Source organism: Ornithorhynchus anatinus, chromosome 5 (genome assembly GCF_004115215.2).
Source record: "Ornithorhynchus anatinus isolate Pmale09 chromosome 5, mOrnAna1.pri.v4, whole genome shotgun sequence".
Classification (NCBI taxonomy): Eukaryota; Metazoa; Chordata; class Mammalia; order Monotremata; family Ornithorhynchidae; genus Ornithorhynchus; species Ornithorhynchus anatinus.
The window spans coordinates 16,562,916-16,582,038 of NC_041732.1; the positions used below are offsets into that span (position 1 = coordinate 16,562,916).

The window sequence follows — 19,123 nt, forward strand, 5'->3', positions numbered from 1 at the left end:
CCCCCGCCCCGGTGCCAGCAGCCCCCTACCCATCTCCTGCCCCTTCCATACACTCCACTGATGGTTTCTCCTCAGGAGAGACCCCAAGTACAGGCAACAGTCCCGGAGCTGCTGGCAGCCGAGCCCGGTGGCTGGGTGACAGAGGAGGAAGCCTGTCTGCAGCAGGAGCTGAACTGCTGCCTCCTCCCCGTCCTCTTCCAACTGAAGGACGAGCACCCAAATGTGCCCAAAGGGGTCTCCCCCACCCTCCGCAGTCCCTGTCCTCTCTGGGACCCTGATCCTGGCTTCTTCAGTTCTCTGACACCTGCCCCTCTGGTTCTCCATTTCCAGATACATATTCTCCTGGGCTGGCCCAGAGCATCGGCTGGAGGTTCACCCAAGTAGTTGGTAGCAAGCTGAGCAGCAAGGAGAGGGAAAGCATGGCCAATGGTACCATCTGGCGGGCCTTGGGTGGGTGGGGCCTAGGAAAGGGCGCCCTTGGGTCTGGGGTGTGAACTGTGGGCTCAGATCCATTCTGGGGGGGGGGGGGAGGGGGCACTACAATTAATCCATCAGTGGGACTTCTTGAGTAATTGCCGTGTGCAACACGCTGTCCTGAGCCCTTAGGAGAGTACAGTAGAATAGTTGATCACATTCCCTTCCTGCAATGACCTTACAGTCTCAGTGGGGTTGATTTGGTAAAGGGATCAGGAGCAGGAGGCTGAAAGTCCAGTGCCCTGGGGTAGAACTAGGAGTTGGAGGGCTGGGGGGTCATCCACAAGGAGGTTGGGGATGGGCTGGGGTCTCTCACTCTCCTCTTCCTCCCCAGATGGAGAGCTTCCCTCCCCATCCCATTTTCTTCTCCCAAGCTCTGGCGTATACCAACGACCCCCAGCCAGATGTGAAATTGTGGCCATGTTCTTCCTCGGTGAGTGGTTAGTGGAAGGCGCTGGGGAAAGAAAAAAAACAAAAACAAAAAGCCACCTCATGCTCTAGCCTGACTCCTTTCTTGGTTGGACCTCAGGGGAGGCCCCTCTTGGCTTCTCCTCCCTGTCTCCAGGGGCTAGACATGGAAACCAACCAGTGATAGTCCCTCCGGGAAGCAGGTAGATGAATTGATGGTCAAACAAGAAAATCATGGCTTGTTTCCTTTCTCCTCAGTATACACCATCACTCTAGAAAGGCCGGTGCTCTCTGATGAAAACTTGAGAAGCCTTTCCCAAACATAGACATTCTCCCTCTCCTTTGCTCTCTCTCATCTGTCTCTTGCCATGCTCTGTGCTTCCTCCTCTTTCTTGCTTTTCTCCGTCACTCACTTTTCTGAATGCTTGCCCTCTGGCAAGCCCTCAGAAATAACTGCCCTCTAGCAGTTATTTCCTCTTAGACTCTCAGCTCGTTATGGGGAGGGAGATGCGTCTGCTCATTCTTTTGGACTATATTCTCCCAAGCGCTTAATGCAATGTGTTGCACATGGTAAACGCTCCATAAATACCATCAATTCATTCAATAGTATTTATTGAGCGCTTACTATGTGCAGAGCACTGTACTAAGCGCTTGGAATGAACAAGTCGGCAACAGAGAATTGATTTCCCTGAATTCCTCTTTCCACTGTCTTGTCTTTCAGGCTCTTCCTCTGAGCTCCTTACCATCTCTGCAGCCATGGGTAGGGTGGTGGTAGGAGGAAAAAACAAAGAGTGGGGATGTTGTGGGTGGGGGGGGCGGGGAGTGAAGGACTCCCCCCAGGTTCCTGGGGTGTGCTCAAAACCAGGCACTGCTGACAGGCAGGGCTGCCCTGCATCTTATGTGCTTTTTGCCACCCCATTTTCAGAAATTCAATCTCTACAAAACGACCCCTCGAGCAAGATTTGCAGATTCCTGCGATCCCATGAGAGGAGCCTGGCAGAAAACGATGGCCTGTTTTTCTTCTGAGGGCTCCCAGCCTGTGGGAGAAGCAGCAGCTTAGGAGGACGAGGTAGCGTCAGGAAAGTCCTTGGGCCCCGGGTCCGGAGCAGGGGCGGCTGCCTTGGGATGTGCCTTCAGTTCTGGACCCAGATGAATGGAGAGGATATAGGCCCCAGACAGCCAGGTGAGGGAAGGAGGCTCAGTGGGCCAAGCTCTGCTCCGAGAGGCCCCTCTTTGGCTCTGGCCACCTCCAGGAGCAAGGAGGCCAGGCTGGGGGTGGACTCTAACGCCAGGACTCTGGGACAGTGGGAACTGGACCGAGCCAGAGGCAAAACCCTATCTCTTTCTCGGGCTGGGCCCACCTTTTCTTTAGCCAGTGGGGTGGTAGCAGTTGGGGACTGAGACTGGAGCTCCACTGGAGTCTGGGGATGGGCTGGGAAGGTGGAGACCTGTCAGCACTGGATGGCTTAGCCCCCAGGCTTCTGGGACTCTGCTCCTCAGGCTCTGTGACCACAGGCTAGAAGGGTAGATTTTTTCCTACTGAGCACAGTGGGGTCCCAAGTTCAAGTGGGAGGAGGATTGGGAGGTGGGGGAGGCATCAAATAGCTCCTGGGCTAGAAGACTCTCAGAGCGGCTGGAAAGGAGGAGATTCACAAGGCAGGATGGGTGGGAATGAGACCTTCCCAACCCTGTTTTTTTTTAGGGGGGAGCGCCCGCGGAGCAGGGAAGGGACAGGAGGAGAAAGACCAGATCTCGGCACAGAAAACTTCCCTCTGGAGCGAGCAGCGAGGTTCCCGCAGGCAGGTTGAACCTCCATCCCCGCTCTGGAAGCAGAAAGGAAGAGAACTTGGACACTTAAATCAAAGATGGAAGACAGATTTCAAACAATTCAGCTTTTTTCAAAAAGGGAAAACAGTATTAATTTGACAATTTGTTTCAGAATAGGCATCGATGTACTAACAGCAAAAATCACAGTTACCAAGTTCCATAACGATAGAAAAGCATAGATTTGGGCAAAAAAAAATAAATCAAGGGACTTATTTGAATAACCAAATCACATAATACCGTGTATTCTCTTGGAAAACAAAAAGTACTAAAGAATAATTTATTTGCTCAAAAACACCTGTTTGCTTGACTTGGAAATTAAAATGCTAATTGATGCTCTCATTCCTGAAAAAGTCTTTTTGTTATTTTCCCCAGTGAGAGGAGAAAGAGAAACGTCCAGATGGCATGGCCAAGCAATCTCTTCCCTTCACAAAAGCCAACAGAGGAGAGAGTGGCGGCTTCGTTGTGTTCCGCCTCCGAATTCAGCTCAGTCCGCCCAGCAATGCTTTGGCAATCAATCGATTGATTCCACGCTTTGGCAGAGTGTGGAAGCCATGACAGTTGCCGGGAGAGTGTGAAAGTGAAGGTTTTAAGCGAGTAAGGTAACTATGTCAGCGCGATTGGGGGCTAGCAAAGTCAGGTAACTGGGTCCTCTTTCTTACTAGAAAACCAGGAACCTGCTAGGGCATATGACTCCTGCCCCTCCCCTCCCGCTTTATCCCCAACAAACCAAGCCCACAAGGTCAGGTCAACAAGTGGCCATTTTAATCTAGAATGGAATGGCTCAAAGCCATGTAAAAGAGTAACAGTTTTAAGTCACCTGGGAGGAAACATTAACTTTTGTGGAGCCCCAACGAGTACCCTAGAGGATTAACTAGACATTGGTGTTTGAGTTTGGAGCCTCTTCAAAACACTCAGACATATGCACGCGCACACATACACGTCCCAGACTGGGACAACAATCTAGTCGGACATGGAAACCATTTCCTCATTTCACAAAGTCCAGTTCCTACCTCAGGCTTGTGTCATAGGTCTTCTCGCTGTCTGGCAGCGCTGTTGCTTTCCTTGGAAGACTTAGACTTGGGGCTTCCTTCCTTTTTCTTTTTCTCTGGCTTGATTTGGTTTCTGTCCTTGTTTCCTCCCCCTTTCCCAGGGTATACCTGGCCCTCCAGGGTGACATCCGCACAACGATCCTGATTGACCAGGAAGTCTTTGATCTCCCACGCGTAGCTCCCATCCCGCAGCATGAAGATGGCCCGATCGGCCCCCACAATGAACCTAGGTGGAGACAGGGTGGTGTGAATCTGGGGTCCTGGAATTGCGAAGATGATTAAGTTGTGGAGTGGGGGAGGGTTGGGGAAGACGGCAGCTTCAGCACTGACCCTGGATCCATGCTTTACTGGCCTGTTCAGGAATTGATTGATATGAGGCAAGAGGGAAGAGTCTAAACTCAGGAATTCTCCATTGGTGAGGCTAAACTGGCTTGAATATGAATCGAGATGCTTCCAAAATCATTTTTCTTCTACAGGCTGAGGAAATATGATTCCTCTACGTTTTATATGGTGCTCTCAGGTTAAACGGGGAAAAATACCCATGCCTTGTCCTCGTCACTCTTCACTGCACAAACTGGCATGAAAGCTGGTATTCTTCTGCTACAATATAGGTTGAAGTAAGACCATTATCTAACTAGGGCGATGAAAACTTACAGTGAGAAATACTCCCACACAGTACTCATTGTTCAGCCTCTAAAGAAGGTAAAACCCCCGAATCTGATCGAGGAGCCCATTTTACAGGGGCTAAGCTGTACAAAAAAATAAAACATTTCTCACAAGGGAAACGTGAGTGAATTTCTGGGAACAGAGCAGTTAGTGCTTCTATTCCCATTTAATAGTGGGAAATAGCGATATTAGGAAAATGTCTATAAGACAAATGTCTCTAAGTAAATAGGTTCTTGGAGCCAGTCGGTCCGAAATTTTAGCCTGGGTCTGGGTAATGCCTGCCAGGTAGAACCTGGATGCTTTGACTGCTGGGCTTGGGCACACTTCTGGTGAGGCATGGGTATGAGGCATGAGCAGGGGGCTGGAGATGCACTTAAGCTGGGCCCAGAACTAGTTTCCAGCCTGTCCATTCGATTGTCATCTGGAGGATTTTTTTTGGTGGTACTTGTTAAGCACTTACTATGTGCCAGGCACTGTATTAAGCACCAGGGTAGATGCAAGATCAGGTTGGACATGCCATGTGCTTCATGGCACAGTCTTCATCCCCATTTTCCAGATGAGGGAACTGAAGCACAGAGAAGTGACTCATCCAAGGTCATAGAGCAGACAAGGGGTTGAGCCGGAATTAGAACCCAGGTCCTTCTGCCAGGCCCAGGCTCTATCCACTAGGCCACTCTGCTTCTCTTGCACAGAGAGGGCGCCCCTCCCCCTCCCCTTTCAAAGCACTATGCAGCTGCTTTCCAACAAACCCTTCTCCCCATGGGATGGGCAGGAGTGGGACACAGCAGGGGGTGGGGGGAGAGGCTAGACAGAAAGTTGGGGGTATCAGGACCAGTAAGGACTGGTATAGGGAAATGAAGGTTAGCCGGTATAGGTTACCTTTGCACATCGTAGTTGGCATTGAAGAGACTCCCCTGCCATAAGCTAGTTATCTCTTCAGTCTCCTTTTCTGTGGGGTTTCCTGACACGGTTGCAAACATCATAAGGGTTTTCCCCTTTTTGGTCATTTTCAGTATACTCTCAGGTTTCCCTGGATCGATCTGGGAGAAGTCTATCGGTGCTGATGGTCTTTTATGTTCGGGAAGGTCACCCTCTTCTATGTCATCATCTTTCTGTTTGGAAAGAAAACACGCATGCCTTGGCTTTATCATCCCAGTCCATTCCATCTGAAAATATTATTCAACTTTGTGAAATTCATTATTTGTCAAAAACTCTCCCCATTGTTAAGCTGATCACACCTCACTGACCCAAAGAGTAAGATGAAAAAACCCTCAGAAAGGCACAAGTCTTCATTTGATTTTTAGAGAGCGCTATTTCGGGAATCCTTTTATATTCCTTGGACAACAAAATAACCAACGGAGACCAATTACACAATGCAGCTTATTAAAACATGCAGATTCAAATTGCACTTCATCTCTTGTTTGAAGGTAGGGTACCCTATGGTATCTGGAAAAAAGAGGACCATCAGTTTGAAAAATCACTTTTGTCCACTGCTTACTTCTTTTACCCTAGTAACTGAAGAACAAGGTGAGAAACTGAAGCAGACTGCTTTCAAAACTGAGATCATGTTTATCTGGGAGGCATAGTTGGGGAAAAAAAACCCAGTCTTTGAACTTGAAGACAGTGTTACTGATGAGAAGGGGGGGCAGTGGGGTGGGGGGTGGGAGTGTGTGTGTGTGTGAGAGAGAGAGAGAAACAGACACCTCTAGACTGTAAGCTTGTTATGGACAGGGAGCGGGGCCGCTAATTCTGCTATATTGTACTCTCCCAAATGCTTAGGTCAGTGCTCTGCACATAGTAAGCGCTCGAAAAATACCATCCATTGATTGATGCTGGACCCACAGGTTCAAAAACACACACACACAAGCTTGCACACACCTTTGCTGTGCTGTTGTATTTTAGCAGAATTCACGTCTTCACACTAATGCTCCTATTAACCCATTAGTCTTAACGTGATTTGCTCCCAAATTCATATCGTGGCTCAGTGGAAAGAGCACAGGCTTGGGAGTCCTAGGTCATGAGTTCGAATCCCTGCTCTGCCACTTGTCAGCTGTGTGACTGTGGGCAAGTCACTTAACTTCTCTGTGCCTCAGTTACCTCATCTGTAAAATGGGGATTAACTGTGAGCCTCACGTGGGACAACCTGATTACCCTGTATCTACCCCAGCACTTAGAACAGTGCTTGGCACATAGTAAGCGCTTAACAAATACCAACATTATTATTATTATATGTGGTTTTGAGAGCTTGTCACCTCACCAAGGTTCTGGGGTTGCGAAAGGCGAGGCTGGGCAAAAGTTGATGACTGAGGGCAGTCCCCACTAAGGAAAAATAAGTCATGTATGATTCTTGCCCCTGGTGGTCTTACTAATGTCTTTATTGACAAAACTGAAAGGGTCGACTGTGACGTCCCCCTTACCCAGAACCATCCTCACTCATCTTCGACCAAACCTAAAGAGAAGATCTCTTGCCTGATTTCAACATCTGCCTCCTTTGCTTGTGATTCCAACCCCATCCCCTCTCACCTTCTAAAAAGCACCGGCCCCACAGTTCTCTGACCGCCATCTTTAACCACTCCCACTATGGTGGCTCCTTCCTCTCTGCCTTCACACATGTTCCCATCTCCCCTTAATGTAAAATAAAAAGCTTTTCTTCTGGATTTTACCCTCCAAATATCACCCCATCTCCCTCCTCCTGTTCCTGTCCAACTCCTTGGATTAACTGTCCATGCCCACTGACTCTACTTTCTTTCCAACTTCCTTCTTGACCCCCTACACCTTCTTCACTTGATCTGCTGAGAGCACTTGCACGCGCATTCTCTCACACATTCATTCCCTCTCACACACTCACCACTGACTGCCTACCCTGCCCAATCCAACTTGAAGTATTGCATCCCCTTATCCTACTTCCTCTTATCTGTAACTTATTTTAGTGTCTGCCTCTACAGTTATATAGTAAGCTTTTTCGGGTCAGAGATGTCTACTAATTTCTACTGAATTATTATAATATTTGTTAAGCACTTACTATGTGCCAGGCACTGTTCAAAGCGCTGGGGTAGATATGAGCCCAGGCACTGTTCTAAGCGCTGGGGTAGATATAAGCTCATCAGGTTGGACACAGTCCCTGGTCCACATGGGGCTCAGCAGACGAGTGGTGGGGACAGGACTGGAACCCATGACCTAACTCCCAGGCCCCTGCTCTAGCCACTACACCATGCTGCTTCTCTGTCCAGGTTCTTCTGACTCCCAGGCTTGGGCTCAGCCACAAGGTCATGCTGCTTCTCAAGTGGTAATATCCAAGCAGTACTGATTTCTACTGGCCCAAGAGGCTAGGGCCAACGGTAAAAGGCTATTGATTAAGAACAGAGACACAGAGAGGTAAGACACGACAAGCCAAAGAGTAATCATGATAAAGTTTCTATGTGAAAGTTCCCGAAGGATACAGGACTCAGTCTAGCAAAGTTTTGTGGCAAAGGTAAATTCTAGTGGAGAAAATAGGTGCATGCAAATGGTTACATCCCTGCAAAGCAGCATGGCGTGGACAGAGCCTCGAAGTCAGGTCATGGGTTCTAATCCCAACTCCTCCACTGTCTGCTGTGTGACCTTGATCAAGGCACTTCACTTCTCTGTGCCTCAGTTGCCTCCTCTGTAAAATGGCGGATTGAAACAGGGTGCCCCACGTGGGACAGGGACTGTGTCCAACCCAATCTGCTTGTTTCCACCCCAGCACTTAGTACAGTGCCTGGCACATAGTAAGTGCTTAACAAATACATAATTATAAATTGGAGCCCGTTTTCCCTCTCTGATACTTCCAACGTAACACGTTGAAAAAATGCACTTAGTAGGTAGTAGGGTCTGGGGTAAATAATAATTGTGGTACTTGTTAAACTCTTTGTGTCAAGCATTTTTCTAAAAGTTGGGATAGATTCAAGCTAATCACACTGGGCACAGACCCTGACCCACCTGGGGCTCAGTCTTCAACCCCATTTTATGGATGACGTAACTGAGGCCGAGAGAAGTGAAGTGACTTGCCCAAGGTCACCCAGCAGACAACTGGCGGAGTTGGAATTAAAATCCAGGTCCTGCTGCCTCCCAGGCCCATGCTCTATCCACTAAGCCACGCTGCAATTCAAAAGGAAGCAAGATGGGGTACTAGGAATCTGGATTTGGATTTATCCCACCCTCAGTCCCATAGTACTTGTGCACTTATCTGTATATTATTTATATTAATGTCTGTCTCCCCCTCTAGACAATAAACTCGTTGTGGACAAGGAATGTATAATAATAATAATTATAGCATTTGTTAAGCGCTATGTGCCAAGCACTGTTCTAAGTGCTGGGGTTGATACAAGATAATCAGGTTGTCCCACGTGGGATTTACAATTTTAATCCCCATTTTACAGATGAGGTAACTGAGGCACAGAGAAGTGAAGTGACTTGCCCAAAGTCACACAGCTGACAAGTGGCAGAGGTAGGATAAGAACCCATGGCTTTCTGACTCCCAAGCCCGTGCTCTTTCCATGAAGCCATGCTGCTTTTCTACAACTGCTTTGTATTATACTCTCCTCTGAGCTTCGCCCAGTGTTCCACACACAGTAAGTGCTTCAAAAATACCACTGATTGATAGGGGAAGGTTTTTAAATTTTCTGTTGTTCGGCTGTGAAATTTTAAACACTCTATTGACACTGACCCTTGGCCTTTAGTAGTCACCTAATTCATCTTTACAGAAGCTCTGGCTTCTGTTAGTCAGTCAGTGCTTGTCTGCCAATTATGTTAAAATGAACTCTCCCAAGCTGTTAGTACAGTGCTCTGCACACAGTAAGCGCTCAACAAATCTCGGGACCGTAAGCTTGTTTGGTCAAGGAACGTGTTTACTGACTCTGTTGAACTGCTCTCCCAAGAGCTTAGTACAGCGCTCTGCACACAGTAAGCACTCAATAAATCTCTAGACTATAAGGTTATTATGGGCAGGAAATGTATCGACCAACTCTGTTGCTCTCCCAAACCCTTAGTACAGTGCTCTGCACTCAGTAAGTGCTCAATAAATCTCTGGACTGTAAATCTGTTATGAACAGAGAACGTGGCTCCCAACTCTAATAATAATAGTGACGACGGTATTTGTTAAGTGCCTACTATGTGTCAAGCACTGTTCTAAGCACTGGGATAGATGCAGAAGCAGCGTGGCTCAGTGGAAAGAGCACGGGCTTTGGAGTCAGGGCTCATGAGTTCAAATCCCAGCTCTGCCACTTGTCGGCTGTGTGACTGTGGGCAAGTCACTTAACTTCTCCGTGCCTCAGTTCCCTCATCTGTAAAATGGGGATTAAGACTGTGAGCCCCACGTGGGACAACCTGATTCCCCTATGTCTACCCCAGCGCTTAGAACAGTGCTCGGCACATAGTAAGCGCTTAACAAATACCAACATTATTATTATTATTATTATTAATCCCGGCTCCACCACTTGTCAGCTGTGTGACTTTGGGCAAGTCACTTCACTTCTCTATGCCTCAGTTACCTCATCTGTAAAATGGGGATGAAGACTGTGAGCCCCACATGGGATAATCTCATCATCTTCTATCCCCCCAGCGCTCAGAACTGTGTTTTGCACATATAAGCGCTTAACAAATACCACCATTACTATTATTATTACCACCAGGTTATCGGGTCATCCCACTTGGGGCTCATAGTCTTGATCCCCATTTTACAGATGCGGTAACCGAGGCACAGAGAAGTCAAGTGACTTGCCCAGAGTCACACAGCTGACAAGTGGCAGAGTTGGGATTAGAACCCACAACCTCTTTCCATTAAGCCACGATGCTTCTCCCCCATATTCTGTTGTACCGTGCTCTCCCAAGCACTTAATACACTGCTCCGCACCCAGTAAGCACTCGGGAAATCGTCGGCCTGCCAATCTGTTACGGGCAGGGAACTTGTCTACCAACTCAGTCGTACTGTATTCTCCCAAGTGCCAAATACAGTGCTCTGCATGCACAGAGTAAGCGCTCAATAAATACCATTCACCGAATCAGAACGACTGCTAACTAGCGAAGCCCCGGGGCAGGGGGGGCTGTGGGGTCCCAAGGCCTAGGCTGGCCCAGCACCCCCGACCCTTCTTCTCCCCTAAACGGGCCTGGGGCTCTAGTCGAGGGGCGGGGGGCAGGGGCTGTGGCCCGGGGGGGGAATGGGGGGCGGGGGCCACAGATCTGGGAGGGGAGACAGGGGGTGGGAGCCGTGGTCGGGGGGACCGGCGGCGGCGGAGACGGCCCCGGTCTGGGAGGAGGGCGGGGGGTGGGGCCCGTGGTCGGGGGCCGCAGGCCGGGAAACGGGGGAGGCGGGCGGGGCCGTGGCGCGGGGGCCGCGGCCCAGGGGAACGGGGGGTCGTGGCCCGGGGGGTCCGGGCAGGGCGGCACCGACCTCCCACTGCTCCAGGAGGCGCGCCATGTCGGCGTCGTTGTAGTCGCGGATGTCTTTCTTCTTGGGGGCCCGCGGCGGCTTGGCCGGGGCCGGGTGGGGGCTCGCGTCCCCGGCGGCGGCGGGGAGGGCGGGGAGCAGCAGATCGCAGAGCAGCAGGAGGACCAGGGGCGGCAGCAGCGGCGGCAGGGCCGCAGGGGCTCGGCGGGACGCCGCCATCTTGTCCCCGCCGCGCCCGCCGACCGAGGGGGGGGAGGGGCCCCGCCGCACCGCCCCCTCCCGCCTCCGCGCGGCCACGCCCCCCGCCCGCCCGCCCGCCCACCGGGGCCTTCCCCGCAGCCCGCCCTCCACCGCCTCCCCGGCCCGAGCCCGCTCCCGGCCTGCACGCTTCCTCCTGCCACCCCCGCCCCCTTCCCTGGGCCCAGCTCGAATCGCTCGTATCCAGTAATAATAATAATAATAGTGTTGGTATTTGTGAAGCGCTTACTACGTGCGGAGCACTGTTCTCAGCGCTGGGGGGGGGGGGAGAACGGGGTGATTACGGGGTAATCAGGTTGTCCCACGTGAGGCTCACAGTTGACCCCCATTTTACAGATGAGGGAACTGAGGCCCAGAGAAGTGAAGTGACTTGCCCACAGTCACCCAGCTGACAAGTGGCGGAGCTGGGATTCGATCAGGGCCGGGAACATAGTAAGCGCTTCACAAAATACCACCGTCATCTTTATTGCTGAACCGTGCTTTCCAAACGCTTAGTTCGGTGCTCTGCACCCAGTAAACGCTCAGTAAACACGATCGATCGAATGAATGAATGAATGAATGATTATTATTCACACCTCCTCGCGCGAGCCCCGCCCAACGGTTCCCCCGCCCCCTTCCGCCTCGCGCGCGCGCGCGCGCGCCCGCCCTCCCGCCCTCCGCTCCCGCCGTGGCCCCGCCCCCAGGCGCTCAGGCCCTCAGGCCATGGCGGCCGGTGGGCGTCGGGGCGGTGTGCGGTGGCCCGTGTCCTGGCCTGGCTGGGCCCGGCCCCCTGTCATAGCCCCTGGTCGGAGGCAGCGTTTCCGCCCTCAGGCCCCGCTGATGACCCCTGGCCCCTTAGCCGGGGTGTCGGGTTCCTGCCCGGAGGCGCTGAGGGAAGGGCCCGCCTGTCATCTTTTCCCCCCCCCCCCGCACTCCCTGCCTATTGATGGCGCCCAGGTCTCCCATGGGACAACGAAGAGCTGAGCGTCCTCGGGACTCTCCCTCTTTCCCTTTAGACTGTAAGCTCGTTGTAGGCAGGGAATGTATCTGCTGTATCGTTTTTTGTACTCTCCCAAGCACTTAGTGCGGTGCTGTGCACCCGGTCAGCATTCGAGCCGCGTTTCACCACTCAAGAACCTCCAGTGGCTGCCCATCCTCCCCTGCCTCAAACAAAAACTCCTCACCATTGGTTTTTGAATCAATCCCAGCGCCACCATTTGTCTGCTGTGTGACCTCGGGCCAGTCACTTCACTTCTCAGTTAAGTTACAGCCTCAGTTACCTCATCTGTAAAATGGGGATTGAGACTATGAGCCTCATGTGGGAGATGGTCTGGGTCTCATCTGCTTTGCGTGTATCCACCCCAGCTCAGTATAGTGCCAGGCACATAGTGCTTAACAAATACTATCATTATTATTATTATTGCCCCCTCTATTTCTCTGCTGACCTCTCATCCGTATCCTGCCTCTGGCCTGGCCCTCCCTCCCTAAATCTGACAGGAAAGGACTTCCCCCACCTTCAAAGCCTTTTTAATAGTGATTTAGGTCAAAAGGCCTTCCCTGACTAAGGCCTCTTTTCCTTTTCTTCCTCTCCTTCTGCATCACCTTGACTTGCTCATTTCATTTCATTCCCCCACCCCCTCTCAGCTCCACAGCACTTAAGTCCATATCTGTACTTTACTTATAACAATAATGATGGCATTTATATTAATGTCTCCTCTTGTAGACTATAAGCTTATTGTGGGCAAGGATTACTGTTATACTGTACTCTCCCGAGCATTTAGTACAGTGCTCTGCACACAGTAAGCACTCAATAAATATGATTGAGTGAGTGAATGAATGAATGAAAGTAAGCTCTCAACAGTCTCCAGTCCCCCCCAGCTGCCTCTGCGGCTTTACCCAGTTCTGCCCTCCTCACCTACTCTCAGGGCTCCACTTGCCCACGGCTGCCCTGCTCTATAATCAACCAGTCATATTTATTGAGCCCTTACAGTATGCAGGACACTGTACTAAGCCCTGAGAAGCAGGTTGGCCTAGTAGAGACGGGACTGGGTTGGAATCCTGACTCTGCCACTTTGCTTCATGACCTTGAGCAAATCACTTATCCTATTCCTCCATGATTACTGTATCAGCCTCCTTGCTGATCTCCCAGACTCCTGTCACTCCACACTCTAGTCCCTTCTTCACTCTACTGCTGGGACATTTTTCCACAAAAACATTCAGTACACATTTCCCCTCTCCTCCAGAAATTCCAGGGTTGTCCATCCACCTCCGCATTAAACAAAAACTCCTCATCACTAGTTTTAAAGTACCCAGTCATCTTGTCTCCTCCTCCGGCTCTCCTACTACAACCCAGCCCACATACTTCACTCCTCTAATGCTAACCTTCTCACTGTACACCTCAATCTTGCGTATCTCGCCACAAACCTCTTTCCCACGTTCTGCCTCTGCCTGGAACACCTTCCCTCCTCATATCTGACAATCAATTACTCTGCCCAACTTCAAAGCCGTATTGAAGGCACATTTCCTTCAAGAGGCCTTCCCTGACTAAGCTCTACTTTTCTCTTCTCCCACTTCCTTCTGTCTCCTTGACTCGCTCCCTTTACTCGTCCTCCTTCCCAGCCCCACAGCACTTATGTCCATAACTGTAACTTATTTATATTAATGTCTGTTTCTCACTGAGGGCAGAGAATATGTCTCTTTTTTGTTGTTTTGCACTCTCCCAAGCGATTAGTACAGTGCTCTGCACACAGTAAGTGCTCAGTAAGTACGATTGACTGGCTGACTGAAGCTAATGCCCTCATGGAATTCTGTTACCTGCGCCACTATGGCGGTTGAGGAATGCCTGGGCATAGGGAGCCAGGGAGTAAAAAACAGAACATCCCAAGAGACACAGGCTTTTTACAGTTAATTATTAAGAAAATTCCTTAGGTATGAGTTGGAACACCAGTGGCTTGTTATGTGGTTACATCTCCCAATGAGAAGTAATGGTTGCTAGTGTGTAAGCTCTTTTTGGGCTGTGAACATTAATAATAATAATTATGGTATTTGTTAAGTGGTTACTATGTATCAGGCACTGAACTAAGCACTGAGATGGATACAAGCAAATTGGGTTGGACACAGTCCCTGACCTCTGTGGAGCTCACAGTCTCAATCCCCATTTTACAGATGAGATAACTGAGGCACAGAGAAGTGTGAAGTAACTTGCCCAAGGTCACACAGTGGGCAAGTAGTGGAGCTGGAATTAGAACCCATGATCTTCTGACTCCCAGGTCCATGCTCTATCCACTCGGCCATATCACTTCTGTACTTCCAGGTGCCTAGTACAGTGCGTGGCACAAAGTGAGCACTCAACAAATACTACTATTGCTACTACAACTGATAATAATAATAATAGCATTTGTTAAGCACTTACTATGTGTGAAGCACTGTTCTAAGCGCTGGGGGGGGGATACAGGGTGATCAGGTTGTCCCATGCGGGGCTCACAGTCTTAATCCCCATTTTATAGATGAGGTAACTGAGGCACAGAGGAGTGAAGTGACTTGCCCAAAGTCACACAGCTGACAAGTGGTGGAGCTGGGATTAGAACCCATGACCTCTGACTCCCAAGCCCGGGCTCGTTCCACTGAGCCATGCTGCTTCTCTACTACTACTACCTCTACTGGAGAAACTGCCCATGATTTATAGGAAGGTTTAGCACTCAGTACAGTGTCCTGCACATAGTAAGCTCTCAATAAAGATGAATGATAGACTGATTACCTTGGGTGCTGGGAGGAATTGGGAAGAAAGTGGGAGAAGGCTAGCAATCAATCCCTCAATCGATAAATGGTATTTATTGAGCACTTAAGAACTTACAGTCTAGTTTGAGGAGATCGACATTAAAATGAATTACAGGCAAAGGAAACAATAGAGAATTAAGGATATGAACAGACCTGCTATGGGGGTTGGGGTGAATAGGGGTATAGTGATGCAGAAGGGAGAATTAGGGTGAAGAGATGAGAGAAGCAGCTTGGTGTAGTGGATAGACCACAGGCCTGGGAATCAGAAGGAGCTGGTTCTAATCCCAGCACTGCCACTTGTCTGCTGTGTTAAGCCGGGTGTGGGCGGAGATTGTCTCTCTTTATTGCAGAACTGTACTTTTCAAGTGCTTAGTACAGTGCTCTGCACACAGTAAGCACTCAATAAATATGATTGAATGAATGAATGAATGAACTAGGACAAGTCACTTCACTTTTCTGTGCTTCAGTTACCTCATCTGTAAAATGGGGATTGAGACTATGAGCCTCATGGGGGACATGGACTGTGTCCAACCTGACCATCTCATGTCTACCGTGGCACCTCGTGGCATGTGGCATCTCGTGGCACAATGTAAGTGCTTAACGAATACCATAAAAGAGAGTTTAGTCAGGGAAGGCTTTATGGAAGAGTTGATAATTTAGTGGGGCTATGAAGATGGGGAGAGGAGTGTCTGATGGATGTGAAGGAGGAGGGAGCTCAAGGAGGGAGGGTGTGAGCAAGGAGTTGACAGAGAGACAAGAATGAGGTACAGGAAGTAGGCTGCTGTCAGAGGAGAGAGGTGTGTGAGCTGGCTTTTAGGGGGAGAAGAAGGAGGACAGGAAAAAGGGAGGGAGCTTACTATGTGTTAGGAGACAAAATGAAAAAAGGATGAAAGCGGAAAAACAAGGACAAGATAGTTGGGTTATAGTGAGGTTGGTTGGAGACCCTTCTGAACTCTAGTCAAAGGATTCATAATATGGATTTTGGCACTTAGAACAGTGTTGGGCACATAGTAAGCACTTAACGGATACCACCATTATTATTAGAGGGGGAGACAGACATTAATAAAAATAAATAAATTTCACAAATGTACATAAGTGATGTGGGGCTGGGAGCAGGGATGAAACACAGTAAGCTTTTAACAAATACCATAAGAAAAATTATAAAATAATAATAATAATGTTGGTATTTGTTAAGCGCTTACTATGTGCCGAGCACTGTTCTAAGCGCTGGGGTAGACATAGGGGAATCAGGTTGTCCCACGTGGGGCTCACAGTCTTCATCCCCATTTTACAGATGAGGTAACTGAGGCACCGAGAAGTGAAGTGACTTGCCCAAAGTCACACAGCTGACAAGTGGCAGATCTGGGGTTCGAACCCATGACCTCTGACTCCAAAGCCCCTGCTCTTTCCAGTGAGCCACGCTGCTTCATAATAATAATGATGGCATTTGTTAAGGGCTTACTATGTGCAAAGCACTGTTCTAACCGCTGGGGGGGATACAAGGTGATCAGGTTGTCCCACGTGGGGCTCACAGTCTTAATCCCCATTTTACAGATGAGGTAACTGAGGCTCAGACAAGTGAAGTAACTTGCCCAAAGTCACACAGCTGAGAAGTAGCGGATCAGGATTCAAACCCATGACCTCGGACTCCCAAGCCGGGGCTTTTTCTACTGAGTCACGCTGGTTTAAACTCTCCTTTACCTATTTAACCTGGTCATCTGGTTGTTAGATGGGGAGGTAAACAGGATTCAAGCTTTGAGGAGCCATATAACCAAGAAGGGAAAGGAAAGATTGAGATCTCTCCTCCCTAAGACGATCTCAGCCCCTGATGCTGCCTGGGTGGACTGCACTTACATTTAAACTATGGGCCTGGAAGGGGACACTGATCCCCACCTGAAAGACTAACCCAAGATGGTTGCACTGAATCCATTGGCATTCTGGGACACCTGTGCCAGTGTGGCCAGAACCTGCCAGGCCCATGTTGTTCCAGTGACTGCTGCACATCAAGCAGCCTGTAACAAATTTCCAATAAAGAGTGCCAGGCGAACAGAAACTCGTCACCATCAGCTTTAAAGCACTCCATACCTGTGCCCCCACCCCCACCCCCTCCACCGTCTCAACTCGCTGCTCTCCTACTACAACTCAGCCCTCATATTTCGCTCCTCTAATGCTAACCTTCTCACTGTACCTCGGTCTGATCTATCTGGCCACTGACCACTCGCCCACGTCCGACCTCTGGCCTGGAACGTCCTCCCATTGTCTTCACATCTGACAATGACTCTCCCTGCCTTCAAAGCCCTTTTGGAGGCACATCTCCTCCAAGAGGGCTTCCCTGATTGAGCCCTCCTTTCCTCTTCTCCCACTCCCTTCTGTGTCACCCTGACTTGCTCCTTCTTTTCATCCTCCCTCCCAGACCCACAGCACTTATATCTATATCTATAATTTATTTATTTCTACTAATGTCGGTCTCTCACTCTAGATTGTAAGCTCCTTGTGGGCCGGGATTGCGTCTGTTTATTGTTGTATTTTACTCTCCCAAGTACTTCGTTCAGGGTTCTGCACAAAGTGAACGCTCAATAAATACTGACTGATTCCCCTGTGTAAAGACTAAGGCGAGTTGGTTGCAGCTGGGTCCATTGGCATTTCTGGGACCCTTGTGCCAGTGTGGCCAGAACTTTCCAGGCCCATGTCCAGGCCTGTGGCTATCCACTAGACCACATTGCTTCTCTAGGCCTATGACAATGGTGGCCTATCAGTCTTTCAGCTCAGTGCCTATTTATAACAATTGATTACCATAGAAAGACTGCATGGCATATTGGCTAGAGCATGGACCCAGGAGTCAGAAGGACCTGGGTTCTAATCCTGTCCCTGCCACTTGTCTGCTGTATGACTTTGGGCAAGTCACTTCCTTTCTCTGGGCCTCAGTGCCCTCATCTGTTAAATGAAGATTAAGAGTGTGAGCCCTATGCAGGACATGGACTGTGCCCAACCTGATTAGCAAGTATCTACCCCAGCTCTTAGAACAGTCCTTGGCACATAGTAAGTGCTTAACAAATACGATTAAAAAACACTTCACAAATGCAATGAAATTAATCAGTCTGTTGTATTTCTTAAAGGTGGTCACAGATAATCTGAAATTGAGTTCCCCTTCCGTCAAGCCAAGAGCAGCTGCCTCAGCCAAGAGCAACTGTCAGCATTCGTGGAGAATTCAGTCTTTCATTCTCTGCTTATTTGTATGTTTTCTGTTACTTGTTAAGTGCTTACTATGTGTCAAACACTGTTCTAAGCGCTGGGGTAGACAGAAGTCAGTTAGGTAGGACACAGTCCCTGACCCACATGGGTCTCACAGTCCAAGTAGGAGGTAGCACAGAACTGAAGCACAAAGAAGTGAAATGACTTGCCCAAGGCCACACAGCAGAGTCGAGATTAGAACCCAGGTCCTCTGTTCATAGTTTGCTGGTTCCTATGGCAGATGAGGGACGCACACTTCTCTTTCTCAGCTACTGAGGCTTAGTTTCAGCATTGCATTCACTTCGAAGAAAAATGGAATAGTGACCAGATATAATGCTGGATCTGTGTCTGAATGCAAAATACCCTTGAGGAAGATTGTGTGAATCCCATCATAACAAAGGATAATGTAATGATAAGCATAACAATAGAGAGGCCCAAACCCTTATAAAGTCTGACTGTTCAAATTTCTCATCCCATGTAACCGAGGCACTAGACCTTATTGAAAATTTGAATGAGAATCAAATCCATCCTATTAAATCTTTTTATAAAACTCAAATTGGGACTTCACTTTCCTCAACCCCATAGCGTGGCCTAGTGAATACAGCATGAGCTTGGGAGTCAAAAAGTCATGGATTCTAATCCTGGCACTGACACTTGTCTGCTGTGTGACCTTGGGCAAATCACTTCACTTCTCTGTCCCTCAATTACCTCATCTGGAAAATGGGGATTAAGACTGTGAGTCTGATGTGGGACAGGGACTGTGTGAAACCTGATTTGCTTGTAATCCCCCCAGCGCTTGGTACAGTGCCTGGCACAGAGAAAGCATTCAACAAATACCACAATTTCTATTATTTTCAAATTTTGGTTCTGAGATGGGGTTTGGTAATGAGAAAATTTCTCTAGGGCACCATTCATTAGTGAGTGAAGATTGCATCTTTTATGGTTTCCCAGGGTTAGCTTTCACTTAACCATTTTTTTTTTTTTTGGCATTTAGTCATTTTTTCCAGGAGGAGAGTATGTGCAAATTGCTTGTTAAGGCCATTTTCCC

The 19,123-nt window shown here is 49.2% G+C and overlaps 1 protein-coding gene across 2 annotated transcripts; it reads right to left on the reverse strand.

Annotated features, from left to right (window-relative positions):
- Positions 1-2,535: 2,535 nt before the first annotated feature.
- On the reverse strand, positions 2,536-11,084 carry MESD (mesoderm development LRP chaperone). Of its 2 annotated transcripts, XM_029065175.2 has the most exons (4): positions 10,834-11,084; positions 5,304-5,536; positions 3,720-3,984; positions 2,536-2,705 (listed from the first exon to the last, which is right to left on the reverse strand). In XM_029065175.2, exons 1-3 carry the CDS (start codon positions 11,047-11,049, stop codon positions 3,732-3,734), a joined length of 702 nt encoding a protein of 233 aa, XP_028921008.1. In that variant the 5' UTR covers positions 11,050-11,084; the 3' UTR covers positions 2,536-2,705; positions 3,720-3,731. The 2 variants fall into 2 exon arrangements, with proteins under 2 accessions (XP_028921008.1, XP_028921006.1); XM_029065173.2 differs by lacking the exon at positions 2,536-2,705 and having other exon boundaries at positions 2,760-3,984.
- Between the last annotated feature and the right edge of the window lie 8,039 nt (positions 11,085-19,123).

Bases quoted from the DNA above. Each gene is read 5' to 3' on its own strand.
- MESD (XM_029065175.2), bottom strand. From the start codon at position 11,049: ATGGCGGCGTCCCGCCGAGCCCCTGCGGCCCTGCCGCCGCTGCTGCCG. The intron at 5,537-10,833 runs GTCGGTGCCGCC...CTTTCCAAACAG, and splicing joins GCCTCCTGGAGCAGTGGGAG to AAAGATGATGACATAGAAGA. The intron at 3,985-5,303 runs GTAACCTATACC...GTCTCCACCTAG, and splicing joins GCCAACTACGATGTGCAAAG to GTTCATTGTGGGGGCCGATC.